The 25,755-nt window shown below is 43.2% G+C and overlaps 1 protein-coding gene across 3 annotated transcripts in view; it reads left to right on the top strand.

Moving 5' to 3' along the window:
- The window catches only part of Tgfbr3 (transforming growth factor beta receptor 3), a 173,025-nt gene that overhangs the window by 96,897 nt on the left and 50,373 nt on the right, over positions 1–25,755 (top strand). For all 3 annotated transcript variants that reach the window (XM_070007635.1, XM_070007636.1, XM_070007638.1), the window contains 2 exons: positions 4,665–4,802; positions 24,248–24,431. In XM_070007635.1, coding sequence (XP_069863736.1) covers positions 4,665–4,802; positions 24,248–24,431 — 322 coding nt within the window. The remainder of the gene's footprint in view (positions 1–4,664; positions 4,803–24,247; positions 24,432–25,755) is intronic.

Raw genomic sequence — 25,755 nt, 5'->3', positions numbered from 1 at the left:
AAAGGGGTGGAGGGGGAGGGGGAAGGTCAAGGGGAGGGAGGAAGAGGGAAGAGAGAATGCAGTCATGATATTTAATGCACATCCTATGAAACTAGGAAAATTGAGGCAGGGAGGGGTTGGGAGGGATGGGAGAGAATAATAAAAGGCACTGATCAAGAAGCATTGTGATTATAAACTGATTTGTTGAAGGGTAAACCCTGTGTACAACGACTTAAAGATAATAAAACACATAAAAGAAATGGTAGCAGCAACGAACTAAATACTGCTCCCAATGAAATACTGCTCCTATTCTCCAGAAGTCATTTGTGTCAAGTTGGGGGTCACATTTGAGTTCCTCCACATCACACTGCCCACATGGATGGCAAACGGGAATTCAGCTGTGGAACCTCCACTGTCCTGAAATAGGTTTGAACCTGTAGGTCCATGTTACATATGGGTCCTGGATGGCCAAGACTCAAGATGCTATCAATCTGGGGGGGGGGGGAGGCGGGGAGGATTGGGTGGGGGGTGGGGGGGAGGCTGGGAAGGGATGTGAAGGGTAAACAAAGGAGGAGGCTGCAATGCTTGATAAGAAATGTATGCATTATCCTGCCCATATAATTGTAACCCCTCTGTACAGTGTGTTTACAAAAAAAAAATTAAATTAAAAAAAAAGATGCTGTCAATCATGGCAAGTGTTGTAACCAAGAGATTTCTCTCTCCTCCCACCCCCCTCCCCCCCGCCTTAATTCTGAAGGAGAAAAGGAAAGATGATAATTAAATACAGGTCTGAGATATAGGCCTGCAGGACATTATGCAGGTACATTATGGGGTCTGGGTTTAGATAATGTGGCTTCGTGGCCACAGGGTCTGCAGGGCTGTTCTAAGACTCATAGAGGTGGAAGAGGCAAAGGCAGAGTTTAGCCAAATAAAACACTAGGAAGCAGGTACTCAGAAGAGGGTGGGTGAGACCAAGGGGAAAGGGGTGGACAAATGAAGAGGAAAGGAGGGGAGAGTGTGGTCAAGAATCTGATGTGTATCCTACAAAATTAAGAGGAAGGAAAGGATGGGTTGGGAAGGGATGGGTGCGAATGTTGAAAAGGTGACATCGATCAAAGATTTATTATATTCCTAAACTGCCTTATTAAAATGGCAACTTCTTTGTACAACTACTTAAAGATGATTTTAAAAAAATAAAAAATAAATTAAGGGGGCTGGGAATGTGGCTTAGTGGTAGAGTGCTTGCCTAGCCTTCATTGAAGTCCTGGGTTCGATTCCTCAGTACCACATAAACAGAGAAAGCCAGAAGTGGTGCTGTGGCTCAAGTCATAGAGTGCTAACCTTGAGCTAAAGAAGCTCAGGGACAGTGGCCAGGCCCTGAGTTCAAGCCCTAGGACTGGCAAAAGAAAAAATTGAGGAAAGGAGTGAATCAGGAGGAATGGGTGAGAATGTTTTAAAAGGGTAACATTGATCTAGGTAAATTGTATTCACAAACCACTTTGTTTCATGGTAACTCTTTTGTACAACTACTTAAAGATAATAATAAAACAAAAAGAATCACAAAGTTGGAAATGAATCATCACTGACCCGTTAGCAACACTGGACAAATAAATTTCCCTTTTCCTATCAGTTCACTCTGCTTTGGTTTTTGCAAACCTCAAGAGCAGAGCTGTGCAAGTCCTGGGACTTTAAATTCAGGGTATAGGTACTGTCCCTGAGCTTTTGTGCTCAAGGCCAGTACTCTATCACTTGAACCACAGCTCCACTTCTAACTCTTCAGAAGTTCATTAGAGATAAGAGTCTCATAGACTTTCCTGTCCCAGCTGACTTCTAATGGGATTCTCAGATCTCAGCCTCCTGAGTAGCTAGGATTACAGGCATAAGCCACTGGTGCCTGGATTGATCCTGTTTTCTTGTTGTATCCTTTCTTCTTTTTCTCATAGGAGAAATTGAGGAGTTTAGCCAGGGATTCTTTGAGATAGATGGTACACTCCCCACATTCCTGGAAACTTATATAAGCTCACGTCTTTCTTGGTTGTTTTTGGTTGCCTTCTTTCTCTCCTTCAAAAAGATTTAATAAGAAGAGAAAGTATAGAAGAGGTAAGTTTTGGGGGATTAAATGAGCAGGTGTTTGTAGGACTCTTTGTCCCTGCCAAATGATCTTTTTTATTACACCCCCCCCATTGCCAAATAGAGTATTTTTCTTTCTATTTCCCAATCGTAGTGTGAATTCATCTTTGCCAAGTGGCTTTTGTGGATTTGCCGAGGTCCCGTGTGCCAGTCACAGCTTCATCTTGGCCAGACACCACCACTTATTGAAGAGAAAGCTGTTTCCAGGAAAGCTCAGAGCTAAGACTTCTAGAAATCTTCCCTTGATTTACTGAGCCAGGCTTTGACACTTTAGGCCATCTGGAAATTTTTGGACCTGAGCATTAATATCTGTTTCATATATCTCATTTCATAAGCCTTTTTTTTAAAAAAAAGAAATTCTTACTCATTGGAGGTATGTTCTTCATTTATCTTATGTTATTCCTTTGGATCAAATGCATATTTGATTGATAAGTATCTTTACTAGAGAAATTATAAGCCTGGGAACTGCAGAGAAAATCACCAGAAAAACAGTTGATGTGTCTTTGTGCCATTCTGGATACATATCAATAAAAGAACCTGTTGCTGACCTATTAGTGAAGTCAGGGTGTTGTATTGGAGTTGTCAGGCATTCTTGAAAGAGTGATGCTCTACTTTTTCCCTCTTTTTAGTGTGAGTGCCCTGTAACATGCCTCTCTCTGTCCACTTAATGCCTCAGTTTGTGCCTTTGCTTCTGTTCTGTTTTTATAGCCTCTTGTTTCCAGTGGCCATCAGTGTGTTTATTTCTAGATGCAGACAGTGTCTCCAAAATGTGGCTGAGTCTATACAACGAGGGAACGCGTTCTTTGCTGGAGCTGGAGCTAACATCACAGCTCATTTAGTACTGCGATTTGGCATCGTGCTCAGGCCAAATATGAAAACGATCCTAACTGTGTACGAAAATAGCTTGTGACAGTTTGAGTCTCGCTTATGTTTTTTGTATTTTTTTCCATTGCAAATTAGCTAGCTGGGTCCCTTTGAACTTACTAATATCTTCAGCTTTTTTTTCTTTTTTTAAAACAACCTTTCTAGGAAACAGATTTATGAATTTGCTGTGATGAATCAATATTTGTGTTGTTTATGTGGTGTTTAGTATTAAATGGAAGACATATCTTTGCCTGGGGCCTATTTTGGAAATTAAGACCTTCACACTCAATGGTTAACAAATATGATACGATTGTGTACCATAGTGCAAATTATGCATAGAATGCTTTGTGACATTGAAAAGTAGAGAATTAAAAGATGTATTTGCATAGGGGATGCTTATGATATGCTACAGCATGGAGTTTGAAAGAGAGAAAAGGCTTAATTCCTCCTTTATCACTGATGTCGCTGTACACTGTAGTGGCCAATGTTGGACAGCGATCGTTGGTAGAAAAGCATGTAGAGGTGGGCCACGAGCCGTGGGAAGACCATTAACCCGCACTGTTTAATCCCCAGAAGATGCCATATCCCCAGTGTATTCTTCAGTCTTCATCTTGACAGTGCTTCCTCTCCCTCTGTGAGGATCTTTGTAATTCACCAAGTCTGGTTAACTGTGTGATGCTCAGTTCTCTCTTTACCCCTCTAAACAGAAAGCCAGCATAAATTAGGCAGGGTCCATAGAAACATCCAGTCCGTATTTCCTCACACAGTCTTCTGTTTCCCCACGATCCCTGGCTCACTTGGGTTTCTGGGCTCCAAGAAGACATTGGGGGATCCACTTTTTGCTGCTTCTGCTCACAGGTGACTTTGGATGATGCCACAACCATAGCAGGAACTCTGTATCATATCAGTCCTTGACACATACGTCAAAAGTGACCACAGGTTTCCTCTCCAGGCTTGTAGGTTTTTTTTTTTCTTTTTGACAAAGCCTGTTTATTCTATGTTCTTTGTGCTTCATGTCTTTGGAAAGCCCCTTTGTGCAAATCCTTGGTGTGTTGAAAGCACTGGCAGCTCCCGCTCCATGCCCCCCTTCCCCCCCCCCCCCGCCCCGCTTTGCTCTGGGCACATTTCTTTGGCACAGCTCAACTTTATAGAGATTGGAGATAACCTGGGAGAGAAGAAAATAATTTCATTGAAGCTCCAGAGGCTGAACCCATCCCTAGGTGATGGGCTTAGTCATTCCAGCTGAGTCATTTGACTTGAAGGATCAAGTAACCCTGAGGGAAAGTAAATTTCACTCTGCCTTTACCAATTCTTTTGAAGCATTTTGTTTATTTTATTTCTATTCCTAGGAGTTGAGTCATGTTTTACTTGAGATTAGTAGAGCTGAACCATGTCAAATAGCCATTTTGTATTGAAGGAAGGAAGGAAGGGAAGGAGGAAGGGAGGGAGGAAGGAAGGAAGGAAGGAAGGAGGGGAGGAAGGAAGGAAGGAAGGAAGGAAGGAAGGAAGGAAGGAAGGAAAAGAGATGGCTCCATTATTGACATTGTCATCTAGTTCAATCTGATGGATTAAGCTCTAGCTTATTGCTTGCTCTTCTAACAGTAAGTTGAGATGTTGTATCTTAAGGTTGTACTAAATGATTTGTGGGGAAAACTAGTGCTGAAGTCTCTTCCCTTCCTGTTAATTCCTAGATCACACTGCACCTGAATCCCATCTCCTCCATCCACATTCACAACAAGCCCGTGGTATTCCTGCTCAACAGCCCAAAGCCACTGGTCTGGCATCTGAAGACAGAGAGACTTGCCACAGGGGTCCCCAGATTTTTCTTGGTAAGTGTTTAAAACCCCCCCCCCAGTAAGATTTCTATTAAAAACATTTTTTCCCCTGGTATTGGAGGTAGACCTCAGAGCCTTTTACTTGCTAGACAAGCACTATCCTTCCCGAATCCTTTTTTGCTTTTAGCTATTTTTCACATGGGCTTTTGCTTTTGCTTGGACTGGCTTCAGACTGTGATCCTCCCATCTCTGCCTCCCAAGTATCTGGGATTATAGACAAGAGGCAACCCTCCTCATCAATCATTACTGCAAGGAGACATAATACTTTGCAAGCCCTTTTTTTAAAAAAGGGGTATCTTTTCATTGTGTAACCAACCTGTGGAATTGCACACTTGGCACAGGAAAACATTCATGGGAAGCAGATACCACCTGTGGGCCTTTTGAGGTTGGAGAGTCAGGCATTGTGGCCATTTGTGTGACCCCAGCTTTGCTTTCAGTTCTGAGACTCTACTTGTGGCATCAGGAACACGGTCACTTTGTATAGCCACCGGGTGTGTGGTCTCTGACCATAAATAAATATGTAAAACGCATTCTATTTGTATATAACACATGCCTCATTTCTGATAGGAGGAACCGTTGGTTGAGAAAGTGACATTGTGAGCTCCAAGATGAAATCATTGGTATTTTCTTTTTTAAAAACCTTGGAACTTGGCTCTTATGGAACAATCCAAATATTACCTCCTATTTGTAAATCATATCCTCTTGAGTGTGCCAAAACATTCAAGTTTGCTAGTTGTGGAGAAATAGATGGGTTGTTTGGAAGGGATTTTTGGGCTGTGATATCATGGGTGATGAAGATGAGCAACATTGTATCTTTGTAGTGGCAGCGCACTGTCCCTCACTCCAGCCCTCTTGCTCAGCTTTAGGCTTTGCAGCCTCTCATGCCTTCAAGCAGCTGAGAAAAGCAAAAGACCTCAGTTCAGATTTTCCCTTTTGCCTAATGAGTAAGGTTATTTGTCCCCCCTCATTAATGCTTTTCTTGTCATTTGCATTGGGAGAGAGTACTTTTGCAAATGTAAAGGTACACACTGCATAAAGTAAGAATCCACAGTTAAGAAGCAGATAAATAACTGCATTAAGGAGAGATAAAGAAACTCCTCTTTAGAATGCTAATGAACAGATGTGGAAGAAGTCATGGAGCGTAAAAATCATTTTTGGAAACATCCTAATACAAGTGGATCAGATAAGAAGCATGAATAGGTGCTGGAAGAGGAGGAAGGAGTTTGAGGAACAGTATATTCACATAGTCTCCTAATATCTTTTGTACTTATGGCTTATTAATTATGGAAGAAAAAAATACCACCCACATACAATGGAGATTATCAGCGCTCCAGTGACCAAAATTAACGTCAGCGGTATGGGAGAGGTAAACGCTGTGTTCAAGGAAGTGAGAAAGAACCTGAATCTAGTCATCCAGAAACATGGGACAGCTGGCTCTGGTGGCTCATACCTGTAATCCTTCCTAGCTACTTAGATCTGAGGATTGAGGGTTCAAAGCCAGTCCTGGAAGACAAATCCCTGAAACTCCTACCTTCCGTTAATCAGCAAGTAGTAGAGCACCAGCCTTGAGTGAAAAAGCTAAGGGAGAGTGCACGGTCCTGGGTTCAAATTCCAGTACTATCTCCCCAAATATGTGAGTCCTGAAAGAGTTTGGTTGAAGAGCCATTCCAGATTAAATAAGGGTAAAAAAAAATCTTGTGATCTTAAAAAGTAACCTATTTAGTAAGGGTTTCTTAAAGGACACAAGGGAAACAATAGATGAAATTAGAAAGTATTATATCAACATAGTATTTCTTCATTTAATAATTGTACTTTTAATAATATGTACTTTTTAGGAAACAACCTATATACATTTAAAGATTAAGGAACAATAAAAGAAATGTAAATCCAAACAACACTGAGATACCACCTCACCCCAGTTAGAATGGCTATAATCAAGAACTCTAATAACAACAGATGCTGAAGGGCATGTGACAGAAGGGAACCTTACTGCATTGTTGGTGGGAGTGTAAACTTGTTCAACCACTTTGGAAAGCAGTATGGAGGTTCCTCAAAAGACTCCACATAGAGCTCCCCTATGACCCAGCAATCCCACTTTTGGGCATTTACCCAAATGTTCACAAACAAGACCACACTAAAGCTACCATCACGACTGTTTATTGCAGCCTTATTTACCATAGCTAAGATATGGAACCAATCCATATACCCCTCAGTAGATGAATGGATCAAGAAAATGTGGTATATATACACAATGGAATTCTGTGCTTCCATCAGAAAGAATGACATTGCCCAATTTGTTAGGAAATGGAAAGACTTAGAAAAAAATTCTATTAAGTGAAGTAAGCCAGGCCCAAAGAAACATAGGTCCCATGGTTTCCCTTATTTGCAATAACTAGTATATGTCTGAGTCAAGCAGAAAAAGTCAGATAAGTTGATGTTAGGGAAATGAAACCTAAGATATGTATTCAAATGTTTTTTTCTTTCATGCTATTGTTTCTAACACATTTATAAGATTATTTCTTTGTTGCTTTGTATGTCCCTCCCCCATGGTATAACCCCTGCTTTCACTGTATTTGATGTTGTTATAATTTGTGGAGGGGAAGGGAAAAAACAGATCATTTAAATAGGGATACAGGTGGACCTATTGCAACAATGAGATGTACAAGTCGGTGTGTCGAAGATGAACTTTACAACTTTGGTGGGGGGGGGGGAGAGGGTTCGGAGGATGGGATAGGAAGGGGAAACAAAGGAGGAGGCTACAATGCTTGATAAGAAATGTACTCATTATCTTGCCCATGTAATTGTAACCCCTCTGTACAGTATTTTCACAAAAAAGAAAGATTAAGGAACAAATATGGTGTATAAACAGAATAATAAAGCAAACATGGCCAGATGTTAAAAACCAATACATCTAATACTAGAGTCCCTTGTACTGATGCTTGCAACTTTGCTGTAAATATGAATTACCTTCAGAAAGGAACTGTTCAAAACTCAAGAGATGGAATTACAAGGTCGGAGTTACTGAAAAATTAAGTTGTAGCTCTTATTAATTCTTTGCTATGAGGGCCAGAGCAGTATGGTTTAGTTTTGTTGTTACAAGCACATTTATTTAGCACACAGCACATTCCAGGGGTTGACTGGAACTCTAATACAATATCTCATTTAAGTCTCCTGTGGTAGAAGTGTATTAACCCCTTCTGCAAATGAGGAACTAAGACATAGAGATTGAGTAGTAACCTCAGCCATAGGCTAATTCCTGGCAAAGCTGGGGCTCAGACCCAAGGTAGACTATTCTAGAAGCTCTTATGCTAAATAAACTCCCTTCCTACTTAATAATCACTGTCATTTTCCTGTAATGAAAATTATTTTCAGTAGTAAGACTGAAGCCTGTGATCATAAAGTCATATATGCACATTTCGTTCTCACACCATATAGCTGTTCCGGCCCAGTGCTGTAGGAACTTGCAGTGCATGACCATTAGGCCAGGTGTGGGAAAAGAGCACTGTAGGCTGAGTCACACGCACGCACATTCATGATGTTTTCACAGACTTCTTTTTCCTTGTGTAAGATGTGTAGATTGTCCAGTGAATCTCCAGTACATTAAAGATTTAATGCACCTTTTCATGGTTCGAAGCCAGCCTGGGCAGGAAAAGTCCCTGAGACTCTTTATCTTCAATTAACCACCAGAAAATTGGAAGTGGTGCTGTGGCTCAAAGTGGTAGATTGCTCACCTTGAGCAGAAAAGCTCAGGAACAATACCTAGGCCTTGAGTTCAGGCCCCACAACTGAAAAAAAGAAAAAAGAAGTTAGAACCATTTTAAATGAAAGAACCAAGCACACAAAGCAAATGAGCACAAATGATTTTCTTTATTTGAAATGACCAGAACAGGCCTCTCTATACAGAATATAGGAGTCATTACGAGAGCATGTGGAAGGGAAGAGTGGGGAGGGACTACTAAAGATGGCTTGAGGTTTCTTTTTGCAGGTGACAAAACTTAAGGAATTAGATATTGACGAGTATATACCACAGAATATATGAGGCTGAGGGGTGTGGTATTTGAACCCCGGACCTCATGTGGGCAAAGTGTGTGTTTTACTGCTCAGCTACTTTCCAAGCTCTGAGCTAGATTTTGAAATGTGTATTTTCACCTTTTTCTATATGTCTGAGGTTTTTTAAGTCTTGATTTATTTGCATCCCCAAACTAAGTATTCTCTCCTATAAGGACTACAGACTCAGCCTATGACATATAGTGATTTTCAAAATGAGCCCCTAAGACTTTGCATCTAATGACATAAAAATCACTGGTCCAGACGCCATCTCCAGCTTATTAATGTTAGAGGTGGTTGCTTTGCATCCTCATAAGGAAACAACTCAAATATCTAAGATTAAGAGTCTCAACTTCTCCCAACCTCATTTTCTTTTGGGATTATTGCTCTGTGATTTCCTTTTATCCAGTTATTTACCATTAAACTCAGAGGGGAAAAAAAAGATGCATGCACATGAATGTATGCATGTTTGAGTGACAGACAGAATGAGACTGGTTGGATGTTTAGTTAAGATGAAGCTACCAGCATTGGCAAATAAAATAATGGGATTTCCATTTAAAGGTGAATTTTGCTGGATACATGGCTCAAGTGATGAGTACCTATCTAGCAAATATAAGGCCCTGAGTTCAAATCCCAGGGCAGGAAAAAACAAAAATAAACCCAAAAAATGAAATATCATTTTATACCTATTAGAATGGCTCTAATGAACAATTGAAAATAAAAATGTGGGTAATGGTTTTTAAAAAAACAAATTCAGGGCTGGGAAGGTGGCTCAGTGGTAGAATGCTTGCCTTGCATTCATGAGGCCCTGGGTTCGATTCCTCAGCACCACATAAGCAAAAAAAGCCAGAAGTGGTGCTGTGGCTCAAGTGGTAGAACACTAGCCTTGAGCTGAAGAGCTGAGGGACAGCACCCAGGCCCAGAGTTCAGGCCCCACAACCGACAAAACAAACAAACAAAAAACCCAATGAATTCCATATAGACACCAAATACATAGCTTAGTATGCCCGTGCAGTATTTGGAGCATTCTGATACTAAACAATTATCCACTGTTTATCTGAAATTCAGATTTAACTAGGTGAAATGCCTTGTCTTTTATGTGGCAATTCAGAGATTAACTTAGGTTTTTGTGTCTAGTTAACACTCTGACCCGAGTTTCAGCAAGCTCGAATAGTAGTTGTGTCTTGATCACGAAGAAATTTGATGAGTAGATGAAATCTCCAAAATATTCAAGCCTCAGCTCCAGCATTGCTATGATGGAGGAGTTATATCAGCTGATCTCTAAAATTTCTCTCAGCTTTAAAAAACTCTTGATTCCTCAATAATACCACTGCTAGATATTATATCCCAAGTTAATTGGAAACAGAAAATAGCAATATGAACATTGTCTCTTTAGCAAATCCAAGTAAATATCAAGGCAGGGCAGTTGAAATAAATGAGAGAAACCAAACTTGCTGCTATTGGCTTTGGATTAAAAACAAATCAAAACTTAATCCTAATGAAAAATGTAAATGAATTCCAGGAATATGCTTGATTTTAAAAAAAAAAAAAAAAAACACCAGCTTTGCATTTCCAAGAATGGGGGAGGGATAGGGGAAGAAGTTCAGCTTGCCAAAATCTCGTTTATTCCTTTTACTTAAACTGAGGAGGAAAAAAAATATCCAAATATTTGGATCTTTGCCACCAAACCACAGGCAGTTTTCTGGTCTGCACTACAGTTTGGATGACTGACAAGGCTCAGGGAAAAACAAGTGCTATTTGTTTTCCTGTGCCTGGTATTTAACTGGAAATCAGAAGGCTAAATTTCCAATCAGTTGTTAAGCAGCCCCAGATGTTAGCTTAACGCTGCCTTGTGTGCAGCCATGCACAGCCATACACTGTGCATGCTTGGTCCTTGCCTTCTCTCAAAGCCAAGGCGTGTAACCCAGGGCTGGCATGTCCAGAAATGCCCCACGAATAACTCAGATGCCAAGTTTAAAATTCTCTGTTGTGCTGCATTTAAAAACCTGGAAATCATTTTCCCACCTAATTCCTTCCTTTCCCTTATTTGGCAGTCCCCTCTCATAAAACATTAGCATAAACCCCCACAAAATTAGCATATCTAGGCTAATGGCTTGTGTAGTTACTTGTTCATTCGTCCAGCACACAGTGTTTGTACAGTGCTGGAACGGAACCAGCATGTCAAGGAGAAGGTGGGTCAGGGACCTTCCATTTGGTCAAGAAATTGGAAGTGGTGTTTAGTGTCATTAATGCCGGTGAGATCCTAGAAACTGGACAAAGTGAGAATTCTTCTCTTACAAGTATAACTGAGGCAACTTCCTTCATATGGACTTCCTCCATGCTGACTTCCTCTGTTGTCTTCCTCTCTATTGACTTGCCCCATACTGACCTCTTCCACATTGACTTCCCCCAAGTTGACTCTCCCACATTGACTTCCCCTATGTTGACTTCCTCCATGTTGACTTTCTCCATGTTGACTCCCTCATGCTGACTTCCTCCATATTGATTTCCTCTGTGTTGACTTTATATTGACTTCCCTCATGTTGATTCCTCCATCTTTACTTCCTCTATGTTGACTTTCTCCATGCTGACTTCCCTTTTGTTGACTTCCCTCACTGCTGATTTCTTCCCTGTTGAGTACCTCCATATTGGTTTTCTCCATGCTGACTTCCTTCATGAAGCTGACTCTGGGGAACAGCGCATGCAAGGTGGATCAGGGAGCGGCACATAAACACAGTTTCCTGTTCAAGTAGAAGTGTTGCTTCTCTATAGGAAGGGTCTGGATACACCATTTTGGGATTTCCAGTGAGGTCTTTCCCCAAATAAATTCTCTCTTGAGGGCAGATTAAGTAAATGTTTCAAGATTGGTGGTTCTTTCTTTAAATGTCTCTGGTGGAATGACTCATTGTGTCCTGTGGGTATTCCAAGTAGCTGTGTACCATGTATTTCTAGTCCAGAGCCTGCTTATCTGTTGGTTTTGTGGCTTGTCCTTAAGAGCCTTAATTATATAGGGCTTGATACTCTTGTGAACTGGGGTCAGTCAACAACCATATTTCCTAGGAATGAGTTTCTGCCCCCTTTGTGGTGAGAGCACTTCCTAAATGTCACTGTGGCAATTAGAACATTGGATGGAGTCCAGTTCCATCTGGTAAACCTGGTCCAGAAAGATTTGTGAAAGATTCCCTAGGATTTATCCTAACTCCATAGGGGTAAGGGATGGATATTGCCAGTGAGTGAGCGACCCCCAGCTCTTCCTAGGGTTTACCTGGTGGAATTCCCTGAGCGAGACATCCTGTTGAGCACCCACACAAGTATAGCCTTTTCCTGGCTCGGGTTAGATGTGTTGTGTCATGTCTGCACACAGGCACAGCCCTAGCCCTGTGAAGGCTTTGCTTCCATTCAACAAATTGAGGTTAAATAAACTCACCTTCCCTGCAGAGGGAGAGTTGGTGCTTCTTTGTGTTGAGTCCCACGGTGTCCTGTTCAGACTTGATTGTATAAGGCCAGTCTGGAAATCTGATGCACCTGCCCTTCCCAGATGTTGGGCAATTGTATCAAATGTTAACCTTGGGTGCTGTGGGTGACATGGTAGACATCCTTCCGAGAGCCATTTGCTAGGGGGAAAATGAATGTTTTGTAAGGGATATTGCAGAATGTTGGATTTTCATGTAGGGGTTGGGAGGGGCGGGGGGAATCTGTCTCTCAGGAGGCCCTGAGTGGCTGATCTCTAGCAAGGAACCAAGATCAGAACTGAACCCTTGGAGTCAAACTGATATGTCAGGGCAGGTGTTTGTGCCACATGTGTGGCGAACAGTTTGTTTCGGAACTGGGATCTAGGTCTTGCCCCTTAGACAGTGTTTAAAAACTGTTTTTGATCCTTCTCCCAAGTGCATGTTACTCTTGGCTCTTGGTTGAGCTGATTGTGAATCAGCTGCACCTTATGTATCCGGACCTATCTTGGCCCTCTGCGGACACCTCCAGCATCAACCACAAATGTATTTGGTCTTCTTGGCTGTGGCATGGGAGATCATTTTTCTCAGGGATTGTTCAATGTAGACTGGAAAATGGGGGCAGGCACAAGATTGTGGCCCACCAGAAGAACTCTGCCTTTGCCTGAGAGCTAATTGTAGAAAGTTCTAAAAGGGCTCCAACCAATTGTTTTGAGCTGAAGGCCCCATCCCCATCACTTCCCCCCCATTGCCCAAGGCAGTGTCCTTTAGCTCCATTTTCCCGGATTGTCTGTAGGTCTGTGGTTGTACAATAGCCAAATTATGTAGTCCCCTTTTCTTTTAGGGCTAGCTATATCAGCATTCATGAAAACTCTATCATTTAGGATTTATCCTGAGAAATAGACCCAGTAGGGGTATTTCTGAAGAGATTTATTGCAAGGAATCAGCTTACTCCATTTAGAATCTAGGCAAAGCAATCAGAGATCCACCCTGAGGCTTCAAGAAAGCAGGTAATATGTGTGGCCATGAATTGAAACTGCTGTCCATAGCTGGAATTTCTCTTAAGGGCTTTCTATTGATTGTATCTGGCCACCTAGACTATCTAGAATAGTCTCTTCTCCTAGAGTCTTCTAATTATGGGCTTTGATCCTATCTTCAAACCACCTCCATAGCACGTAGATGAGGGCTTGATTGAATAACAGGACTTATAGCCTAGCCAAGTTGACGTATAAAACTGACTGTCTGCTTAATACTATGGCTCAAACCTGTAATCCTCGTTACTTGGAAGGTGGAATTAGGGCATCACAATTCCAGGTGAGTCCAGAAGGAATAAAAACAATGTTCTCAAGACTCTATCTCAGTCAATGGCTGAAGCTAGTGGAATATGTCTGTTATCCTGGCTATAGTGGGAAGGATAAATGGGAGGATTGTGGTCTAGGCTTCCAGGGCTAAATTGAGAACTGTCTTTGAAAGGTAACCAACGTCAAAAGGGTTGGAGTAGTGGCTCAAAAGGTAGAGTGCCTGCCTAGCAAATATGAGGCCTTGAGTTCAAAGGAACCCCAGTACTCCCACAGTCACACCAGCAAAACCTGATCATGGCAGTTAACGATATAGCTATCTACAGTCTGCTGTTCATTCTGTGCTGTTCCCACTGCAGTTCCTATTCACCCATTGTCAGATCCTTGAGAAATTGGTGGTTATTATTAGGATTTGTTTTATAGCCAAGTATAATTTTTCTCAGTGCTTCCCCTCTATCCATCCCCTTTCTATTCTGTTTTTCCAAGTGTAACATCTCAGGCTGCTGGAGAAGGAGATTCAGAGAAGGATAAGATCTAGCAGATCAGAAGAGGCAGAGAAAGGCAGTAACTGCCCACCCCACCCCCACATCCCTTCCCCACTCTCTTCACTTTCCTACTTTTCCATTCTGCTTCCTTCAGAGCCTGTTTGTATTTGCCTACCATGTCTTGGTACAAAACTTGCAGGTCTTAGGGACCCAGGTCTTTGTGACCTGTGAATAGATTCTTCACCAAAAGGAGATGGTCTTTCCAGACATGCTCCTTGGGACACCACTCCCCCCACCCCGCACCACCCGGCCCGTGGACAGAGCCTGACCTTCAGAGTGCAACAAACCATTGGAAATTCTACCCATGCCTTGCTAAGACCTTGTAATCTGGTACTTGGTCTCAATGCTCAGAGCTCCACTTTCTCCAGTTTGTCACACGAAGGAATTCAGAATGCATGTCATGTGTCAGCTCTTGCTCGGATGGGGGCTGTGTGTCTGTCTTCAGCATCCTATTGCCAGGAGCTGAGGGCACTGCCCGCCCCCCCCCATCCCTACAGCTCCCTAATGGTGGACCAGGAGGCGCTTTAGAGGAAGGGAGGCTTACAGCTCTGGGGTCAACTCTCCTCTATACATTTACCAGCTCTGTGCCTTGCTAGAACCTTCAGCTTCTTTGAGTCTGCAATGCTCAACATCAATAAAGACAAACTCTGGAAAGAGTTTTCTAAAAGCCAGACATCAGTGACTCATACCCGTAATCCCAGCTACTCAGGAGGCTGAGTGAGATCTGAGGGTCGAGGTTGGAAGCCAGTTGGGGCAGGAATGTCTATTTGACTTTATCTCCAATTAAGCACCCAAAATAAACCCTGGCCTTGAGCAAAAATGCCAAGTGACAGTGCCTAGGTCCTGAGTTCAAGCCTGAGAACTGGCACCAAAAATTTAAAATAAAAGAAAGCCTTCTAAGATGCTCCATAGATTGGATGTAACTTAAGAGAAAAGAGAAGGAAGGAAAGAGAGAAAAGCATAGGCCAGGTCAGGGAAGGGAGGGAAGGAGAAAAAAGAAAAATCCTCTGTAGTGAGGATTCCCTTACTTGGAGGACAGGGCTATATCAAGGGACGTAGCAATAATCATTGCCAACATTTTTCTTCTCCTGAAACCCTTTAAATAGCAAATGCACTTTGAAATTTGGTTCAGGCTACTCTTGATATCATCCTAACATTGGAAGATGAGGAAAGCAAAATTTCAAAATCTAGGGAGATTGTTTTGTTTTAAAAGCCAAGGAGAGGGCTGGGAAGGTGGTTCAGTGGTAGAGCACTTGCCTTGCATGCTCAAGGCCCTGGGTTCAATTCCTCAGCACCACATAAGAAAAAAGCTGGAAGTGGTGCTGTGGCTCAAGTGGTAGAGTGCTAGCCTTGAGCTCAAGAGCTGAGGGTCAGTGCCCAGGCCCAGAGTTCAGGCCCCACGACCGGACCCCCCCCCCCAAAAAAAAAAAAAAGCCAAGGAGAATACCTGGGTTTTCCTTTGGAAATAAGAAAAAAGAAAACAACTATTGTTGTCCAGCTCATGCCTCATTAATTTGGTGGCCTGTGGGCACTGAGTTCATTTTTAAGATGGAATGAGCAAGAGCTCGTTTATCTTCTTGGTGTGTGTACACCCTGTCATCCTGATCGTGTGTTTGTGTTCCGTGGGAGATTGAAGTGCTGCTCTCGTGAGGGCTCGTGTTCAGGTTTGTGCTTGCCCACCTTGTGGATGTGTCTAAACCTGTAGGGCCTTAAGAACACAGAGCACTGTCAATCCTTAAGCTTTTTACATTTCACTGAAAATGAAAAACCAGGAATGATCATCGTGAATGTTTTGAGGAAAGTTAATAGTCAAGTATGTTTGAAGTCATTTTCTTGGAAGAAATCAAATCGTGAACACCCAAGAATTTGAAAACGGTTGCATGGATTTGTTTCCTGAATGCATGATTGGCAGATTGTATAATCCTAGGGCTCATGAATATGCAGCTTTTTAAAATTATGAATGTAGGTTCACGGTCATGGAAATTATTATTTCTTTAAAACAAACCATTTTCAGAAAGCAACACTGAGTCATGATATATGTTAATGGAAAACATGTTTCAGATCATGTTTCAGAGGAAATAAGCAAGTACAGCCCCCTAGGAGCCGGGGAACCAGAGCATGTGATTTTCGTCTTTCAGAATGTAGGATTCCATCCCGAGGTGGGAGGTAAATATTTCAATACTGCTCCAGAAAGTTTATTTTTGCTGGACTTGGCATGCATAAAATATATTAAAACATAATCTCATTCATGCCTTTCTATAGAAGGACTACTAAGAGTTCTAGGTTTAATCTGTGGTCCTACTTAAACCAAGATTCTAGAAAAATGTCTGTGCTCCTTTTCTATATGACTTTGTTTCCATTCTGGAGTTGAGCTAGCAAATTCTTGGCATGAAAGGTATTTCTGAAAACACACACACGCACACACACACACACACACACACACACACACACACACACACACACACACACACACACACACACACACACACACACACACACACACACACACACACACACACACACACACACACACACACACACACACACACACACACACACTGTTTTCTTTGTTCTTTCTATATTCCTAAGCAAGAAACTCCAAAAAAGAGATTTTCTTATGGGGAAGTGAGGAAAGTAAAAGTTGGGTGCGGGGCTGGACAGATGTGTGAGCAAAGCTGATCTACACAGGCTAACTCATGGCCATGTGTGAAGTTGGGTGTGTGCAGTAGAGCAGCCCCCTGGCCGGGCCTGTAACCTTAATACTGGGCACTTGCCCAATTGATAATGCAAGCTCCTAATGGGCCACAGTTGGGCTGTAGTGTGTGGGGGTGTGTGTGAGAGAGAAAGAAAGAGAGAGAGAGAGAGAGAGAGAGAGAGAGAGAGAGAGAGAGAGAGAGAGAGAGAGAGAGAGAGAGAGTTTGATTCTTGGAACAGCTCTTCCTCTGAGGTCCCAGCAGGCTTTTCCTTATCACTGGGGAGCTCCTCTTATTTCTTGAGACCCATTTCTTTCTTTTTAAGTGTGTGACAAGATAGCTCCATCCACACTTTGACTCCTCTCTTGGCTTTGTGTGTGTGTGTGTGTGTGTGTGTGTGTGTGTATGTGTGTGTGTAGCATTTTTTTAAAAACCAGTTCAGGAGAGGAGATTCTTTCATGTTCTTTCAAACAATCTTTGTCAAGTTCTAGAAAGTAAATTTGGAGTTAGGATTTGCTTCATAAGAAGTGTTCCTTAGTTACACACTGGCATCACAGGTAGTAGAAAGAGGATCAGGGTCATAGGTTCCCATAGCCTACCACCATGCAATCTGAGTTTATTTCTGCCTGTCTACAGTGGTTTGGAAATCACACAATGAGAAGCCCTAGGCCTAAGAAGTCTTCTCATCAACCATAGACTTTCTGAGAACAGAGCAAGAGAGAGACGGTAGGAGATGGAATCAGCTTATCTTTCTTCCTTCAGGGTTTATTGGAGTAGGACCCAGACTGGTACCATAAAGTATCAGTTCACTGAGAACCACATACGTAATTTTAAGATTTCTACAAGTGCATTTAAAAGAGTAAAAAGAAGCCAGCAGCACAGTGGCAATACCCCTGTAATCCCAGCTACTCCTGAAGAGGCCGGAGCAGGTTCAAGACTAGCTTGAGCCACATAGCAAGACTCTTCTGCCTCAAATAAGAAGAACAGAAAGGAAAGAAACATTTAGTAAATAAATCTAAAATAAATATCTAAACATGTCTGGTCAATGAAAAATAAACAATATATTTTACTTTTGTCTTGAACTGTCTTAAATTCTGGTATATATTTTGTATTTATAACACAGGCCAACCTTGCAAGGAATAATAGTTCAGGTGCTTCATAGTAATACATAATATGACTGCTGTATGGAGCAATGTAGGTTCAGGGCAAAGAGCCTTCTTAGAACCCCTGGAAAACACATGACGGATGGCGGCATTCATTTCTGTTTCTCTGCTATTCCTAACACTAAATACTTAGACTTAAGAGTCATTCATCCTGTCTCCTGGCCACCACAGTTCCAGGTAGATGCCATATTCCTATGCCCAAAGCACACGAGGTAGGCTTCCAACCCTGGAACAGTTTGTGTTCCAGTAGGAGGAGATGAGCAATACTAGATTACGTGATCTATTAGAAGGTAGTGGGTACTATAGAACTATAGAGAAGGTTTAGAAGAAAAAACAGAGCTGCTAGAGTGGGGGCTGGGTGGTTGGGTAGTTAGTCATTGTAAATAGGTCTCCCCTTCCCTCCCTCCCCCCATCCTCTGGGTAACACCTGAGGAGACTTGAAGGGGGTGAGGTCACGCTGATGCTGGCTATGGGACGTAATTGCCACCAGTGATCTACTGTGGCCTGTATTGTCACTGGGATTTCCATCTGGGAACGCTTGTGGGCTGGGTGTTACAGGCAGGCCATTAGGCAGAGAACTAGTGAGGCCTAAGGGTGTGGCCCCCTCCCAGCAGAGCTCCACCTCTCCTCTCCTCCAAAGACCACGCCCACTGGGGGGGGGGGAGGCAGCGCTGCAACCACCAGGCCTCTGAGCCAGCCTCAAGGAAGATGGCGTCCGGGAAGATGCTTGTCCCCATTCACAAAGACTCATTTGCCTGAGCGGGATCAACCTGCGGGCTTCTGTGGCGCTGCGCAGTTAGGATTTGGAGAGTTAAAACTTAAACACAGGTGTGGAAGCAAAAGGGCTGGTTGCCTCCTTTGCTTTTTTTTTCATGCACTTTTGGACAAGGTTGTTGAATTTGATCCAGAAAAAATAAGAAACTTGGCTCTCATGGCTTAGCCATAAGTTCTTGCAATAAAACTCCCAGTACTGGCAGATAGAGTAATGTTCTGCTCTTAAAAAAAAAAAAAAAAGGGTCTGGTAGCATAACCAGAATTCAAAATACGAATATTGTGCATGGTTCAAGTAGAGAAGGAATTAGGTGAGGAAGGGGCTCAGGTGTGTGTCCCCTCCCCCCGGAAAGGCACCAGGACTACCTTCAATGGACCTTCGCTAACAACTAGAATCCTGAGAGCTCGGTGTTCTGTTATCCCCACCAGAAGACATCTGTCATGTAAGGAATGTTAAAGAATTGAGTTTTAATTAGCAAGTTGGAGGAAAGTTCAATGGACTGAGGGTTGAGGGGGGGGCGGGGAGACACAAAACTACTAAACATGTTTGAATAATTTGTTTTTAGCTAGTTATTAGGTGTGTGTGTGTGTGTGTGTGTGTGTGTGTGTGTGCGTGTGTCTATATGTATGTTTGCATGCATATTCATGCATATACTGGAGCTGGTGCTTGAACTAGAGAGTGGATGCCATTCCTCAGCTCAAGACTAGTGTTCTATCACTTGATCCAAGGCTCTAGTTCTGGTTTTCTGATGGTTAATTAGAGATAAGAGTCTTGCAGACTTTCCTGCTTTGGTTGGATTTGAATCGCAATCCTCAGATGCTTTCTGAATAGCTAGGTTTATAGGCATGAGCTATGGGTACCTGGTTTCAAAAGGTTAGCTTTAAAGCCTGTTGGAAAGCTCATTTCCTGGGCATGTAGGGGAGCTGAGAGTTTGGCTAACAGGAATGAGGATGTTCTAGCCTGGCTTTTCTAGTAAGGAACAACACTGAACTTCATTCTAGTAAGGAACAGCACTGAACTTCATTCAGCAGCAGTGCTGAGTGAAGAGGTTCAGAGCAGGTGAGGAGCTTTCTGGGCCCCCTGCTGTTGTTGGTCTTTGGCAAGTGAAGGTGACAGGTGTGCTAATCAACTGGAACAGCTCAAAGGTGGAAGGGGATGAATTGCAGATGTGGAAAAGACTCGTGGGCAGCTTGTGGGAAGAATGAGGAACAAATCTATGAGGCATGGCTCAGACTTGTGGACAGAAGAAAAAGAAATCTACATTGGGCACCAGTGGCTCACACCTGTAGTCCTAGTTGCTCAAGAGGCTAAGATCTGAGCATCTCAGTTCAAAGTCAGCCCGGGCAGAAAAATCCAAGAGAGTCCATTTCCAATTTGCCACACAAAACCAAACTGGAAGCATGGCTTAAGTGGTAAAGGACCAGCCATAAGAGAACAAGCCTGATGAGGTACAAGGCACCAAGTTCAAGCCCCAATACCAGTGGATGGAGAGAAAGAGGCAAATACTCTTGTCTTGCAAACTAGTGACATCTTTTTTTTCTAGGATTCAAAGAGACTATGAGTCAGAGAAAGCTTCATGCTCTGGACTTGGCCTGGTGCACACTCTGTAACCTTGTGGCAGTTTGTTAGCCTCTGTGCACTTGCTTCCTTTCTGCCTAGTAGTATATCTCAGTGATCCTGAACAATCCCTTCCAACAGCCCAGGAGGGCAGGGGAGGCTTCGCTGAGCTCAGAGCTGCAGTTGGGACAGAGCTTGCTGACTAAGTCTTCCTGTGGCAGGAAATTTCCACTGACCTGCAGTCAGGGACACCCCCCCCCCCCCCCCCCCCCCCCGGCAGCTCTGCTCTCTTCTTAGTGGAATGCCTTAGCAGTGGCTGGAATTCTGTTCCCAAATTCCTCTAGAGGCTGCCTGGAGGGAAGCACGCATATGCGGGCTGGGGCAGGGAAGGGTAGTGCAGGGCAGGGGCACCGGGGCAGGTGGGGGCAGGGGCTCAGTGTTAACGGGGTGTCACTTTTTAATTACCTCGGGCCATACTCTGAAGTCACTCTTCATTTCTTCTCATGTATGCTATCTTCTTTATCTTATGCTATCTGTTTTCCTGTCTCTGGAGTTCCCAAAATGGGATATGTTCTTCCTTTTGCTCTTCAAAAAACAAATTGTACTATTTCTATAACATATTTGCATCTATAACGTCAGTGAGGACGCAAGCAATAGAACAGTGCAGATCCTTGTCACTCCCCAGGCCCTGTGCTGTCAGTGGGGCAAAGGCCTCTGCACAGCTGTAGGTTGTGTTTTCTTCCAGTGACAGGTTTAATAAAAAATAAAAAGCCTCTCTTCTCTTCTCTTCTCTTCTCTTCTCTTCTCTTCTCTTCTCTTCTCTTCTCTTCTCTTCTCTTCTCTTCTCTTCTCTTCTCTTCTCTTCTCTTCTCTTCTCTTCTCTTCTCTTCTCCCTTCTCCCTTCTCCCTTCCTTCCCCTCCTCTCCTCTCCCCTCCCCTTCCCTTTTCCCTTTTCTCTTTTCTCTTTTCTCTTTTTTTCTTCCCTTCCTTTCCCTCCCCTTTGCTCCCCTCCCTTTCCTTCCCCTCCCTTCCCCTCCCATCCCCTCCTTTCTGGTTTTGGGTATAACCAGCATGGAGACACTTCATGGTGCCTAATGCACAGTCGGTGGGCAATTGCTTTTGGGATGGTTGCTTTTGTGATCACTTCATTTGTGATTAGCTTTGGCCTTTCCAAAGCAGTGCAGAACAGAAAGGACTTCTCGTTCATGAGAAAATAAACAGCCTGATGGGTGTTTAGGAAAGGCTGATGATTTGGGGAGTCATCACTGGAAGCCCGCAGAGGGCCCGAGTGGCAGTAATAGCTGTCACATGGTCATCCCTGCCACCCCCTCCTTGGTGTGAGCTGCCAGGGCACAGGATACGATTTCTGACTGACATTGTCAAATGTCTCCTAGTGGGACAGAATTGCCTCTGGTCAAGAACCAGTGGTGTAGAGTCAGTTGTAAGGTGTGCCCATACCAGGCCTGTACTAAATCAATGCCTGTCTCACCAGGGACTCTCTCAGTGCTCAGTAAGACAGCCACTCTTAAACATGGCCAAACACTGGAATCACTCCCAAGAGAATGCTCATATTCAAATGCCTGCACCTTATCACAATGGTTTTCACTGGTCTGAGATGTGGCCTTGGCGATCAGGAGATTTCTTTAGAAGCTCTTTAGCCAAGATAGAAACCATAGTGATAGTAGATCATGGAATTCATTCAGTAGAGGAATTCATTTTCCCACACTTAACAATACCTAGATTGAACATGGTGGTACCCATCCATAATTTCAGCACTCAGGAGGCTGAGGAAGGAAGATCATGAATTAGAGGCCAGCCTGAATTCTGTAGTGTCCATCTCATAAAGCAAACAAAATATGTATGCATAATTGAACAGAAGATATGAATTCCCAGCTCGGTAGTTGGGTAAGTTCCAGCTTGAATGCAGGGTCAGGTTGAAAATATTGCTGGAATTGATAGAACCATCAGTAAAATCCCTGCCCTCCACTTGCATTGTCTTCTGGTTGCTTCTGATCCTTTGAGAAGCGATTTGCTTTTTGGTGATGGCTGGATAGTAATGTGAAGTTTAATGCAACATCTTTCAAGTTCTGTGCCTTGGGAACCTTCTTGGAGTTTTCCCCTTTGATGTTGATAAAAATCTGTTATTTCCTAAATACTAGCCAATGGCATGCATATTTTTACCAGCAACTAAGTTTGATTATAGTAGAGCAACAAGGTGACTTTCCTCCTTGGTATGTGTTAGTTATTTGTATACCAAGCTGTGGTAAGTTGGTGATGGTCTGATATATCCAGTAGAAACGTGGCACTTGCACAGATCATCCTGCACGTTTCATTAGGATCAGCTGACTCGTGACGTCATCACCTGTGGGAACTGGGGAGTCTTACCAACGTGAGCTGTCCTACACACTCATCTCACTGTGATGAAGCTTGAGGAGTGTCATAGAAGGTGGACAACATTTTTGCCCATTCCCTTCGTCTCAGTGCTCCAAAGAACATAAACCAAAAGGACTCTGACTGTGCCCCTGTTGTGCTGAGTCCATCAGCAGGTGTAGCAGTGAAGTCTGGAAGTTGTGTTTGGTTGATTGCAGAACATTAGTATCATTGCTCCCATCATGAACGCACTTACCAACGCTTTCCATTTGACTCAAGATATATTATAGCTAGGGCTGGGAAGGTGGTTCAGTGGTAGAGAGCTTGCCTTGCATGCCTGAGGGTTCGACTCCTCAGCACCACATAAGCAAAAGGACAAAAGCCAGAAGTGGCGCTGTGGCTCAAGTGGTAGAGCACTAGCCTTGAGCTGAAAAGCTGAGGGACAGCGCCCAGGCCCAGAGTTCAGGCCCCACGACTGGACCCAAAAAAAAAAAAAAGATATAGCTAACTGATTCCTGGTATTCACAGAAGTACCAAGCCTACCAAGATTGGATGGATCCAGTTTCTCTCCTCATCCCCAGCTCTAGGTACCAAAATCCATAGATGCTTAAGTCCCTTATATAATATTTGCATAAAGCTATATACATCTTCCTGTATATTTGAAATCATCTCATCTCTAGATTATGTGTTTGGGGGGAGGTGGGGTTGAACTCAGGGCCTGGGTGCTGTCTCTTAGCTTTTTCTCTCAAGGCCAGTGCTCCACCACTTCAGTCATACATATACATCCGTGTCCAGCTTTTTGATGATAAAAAGTCTCATAGACTTTTCCTGCCTAGGCTGGCTTCAAACCTGGAATGTCAGATCTCATCTTCCTGAGTTGTTAGTGTTATAGGTATAAGCCACTGGTGCCCAGTTTTTAGATCATGTTAAATATCTAGTACAGGGTTAAAGCCACATAAATGATGTCGCATGGTATTGTTTGGAGACTGATGAGAAGGGAAAGGAGGTGTGTACATGATCAGAATAGGTGCAGTTTTTTTTCCCACATAGCTTTGATTTGTAGTGGGTTGAATCCACAGATGCAACATCAACATAGATGGAAGCCCAATAGTACTTGAACAGTCAGCCTTTAATGTCAGTATATGGAAAATAGCAGTGGTGTTTCTGATTATTTGCAAATTGGTACCGGGCTTTGATTTTAAGTCCCTGTACTTACTCAGTTGAGGCTTTACCACTTGAGCCATGCCTCTAGCCCTGCTTTCTTTTTATTCTGGTCTCATGGACTTTTCTGTATAGGCCGTCTTCAAACAGCAATCCTCTTGATCTCAGCCTCTTGAATAGCTAAGATACAGGTGAGAGTTACGCAGCTAGGATTGTTTCTTGAATTGCTGCTTTGAAAAACTCATCATCTGCTTGTATCGCAGTGGGAAGAAGCAGATGAAGTATTGCTGAAAGCCCGGTAGTATTGGTCTGGTAAGTGATTTCTGTAATTAGGACTGTACTCCAGGTTGCCCTGTAGTGAATATGCAGTTATGTCTTCCCCAGGTGTCTGAGGGTTCTGTGGTCCAGTTTTCATCAGGAAACTTCTCCTTGACGGCAGAGATAGAAGAAAGGAACTTCCCCTATGACAACGAACACCTGCTAACCTGGGCGCGGAAGGAGTACGGGGCTGTCACTTCCTTCACCGAGCTCAAAGTCGCAAGAAACATTTATATTAAAGTGGGGGAAGGTAAATTTTCAGTGCATTCAGTTAATGACTGATTTATGATGGTCAGTTGTTTACTTTTCTGAGACCAGGTAGTTAGAGTAAGGAATCATAGGGTTCTAGAATGTTGGAGCTGACAGAGATGGGGAGATGGGGTGGGGAGAGGCCCCTCACATCTCCCTCCTCCTTCCTGTTTCCTTCTTCAGGAACGGGCCTGGCAGTGACCCTGTGAGAGATAGGGAGTCATGTGGGCCAGGGACAGGGAGGTCGTTGGGAGCTTGGAAGTCAGAAGAAGTCAGGGCAGGGCGAGCAGCAAGGCAAGTGGGAATGACAGTGATTACGGGTACATTGAGGGAGGGGTTGGTAGGACTCAAGGGTAGGGAAGGCTTTTTCTTACTATGATTCTGCAGACATTGAAAGCCACTGTTTGTTTATAATGTGGAGTTACTAGTTAAATTTCAAACTCTAGCAGATTTCTGTGTGTGTTGTTTGTAGGTGTTGTCCCTGAGCCTCTGTGCTCAAGACCAGTGCTCTATCACTTGAGTCATAGTGGCACTTCTGGCTCTCTCTGAGTAGTTTATTAGAGATAAGTCTCACAGGCTTTCCTGCCCGGGTTGGCTTCAATCCACCTTCCTCAGTAGGTAGGATGACAGGCGTGAGCCACCAGTGCCTAACTTACATTTTCATTTTTATTTGTTTATTTTGGAGCCAGTACTGGGGCTTGATACTCAGGGCCTCAAGTTTTCATTTTGACTTTTTTACTCATGGCTGGTGTTCTACCTACCATTTGAGCCATATGTCCTCCACTTCTGGCTGTTGGCTGGTTTATTGGAGATGAGAGTCTCCATAGACTTTTCTGCCTGGGCCGGCTTCGAACTAGGATCCTCAGATCTCAGCCTTCTAAGTAGCTTGAATTGTAGTGTGAGCCACCAGTTCCCAGCTACAAATATATTTTCACTACTAGTGCCTATTATAAGGAGAGGTTGTTGGAGAAAAGGCCTTGCTAAAAGATTGCCCATTTTGCTTTCCTTGTCCTACAGAGAGATATACCTAATGTAAGCCCTTAGACCATACTCTGCATGTCTGAATCAGAATTCTAGTAGCATAAAGGAATATCCAGTAGTCCTTGGGATTCGAGTAAGAATATTTGGGATAGCAACATTTGGAAGGTCGGGCCCCCATTCCCTTTGAAGTTTGTATATTTCTCTGCACAACAGTCACCTGCCCGGTAGAAAAAGGGGTTCAGTCACTTAAGTGGTTGAGCTCCCACTGGGTACAGGAAAGGAACTTAAAAGACTTGGTGTCCAGTCTAGTGAAAATTAGATAACTCCTTGATCTCACAGCTATG

The sequence above is a fragment of the Dipodomys merriami genome, unplaced genomic scaffold (genome assembly GCF_024711535.1).
Source record: "Dipodomys merriami isolate MVZ:Mamm:240054 unplaced genomic scaffold, mDipMer1.0.p SCAF_7, whole genome shotgun sequence".
In the NCBI taxonomy this organism is placed as follows: domain Eukaryota; kingdom Metazoa; phylum Chordata; class Mammalia; order Rodentia; family Heteromyidae; genus Dipodomys; species Dipodomys merriami.
Note: the sequence above shows the minus strand (reverse complement) of the source record. Positions and strands in the feature narration are given on the sequence as shown.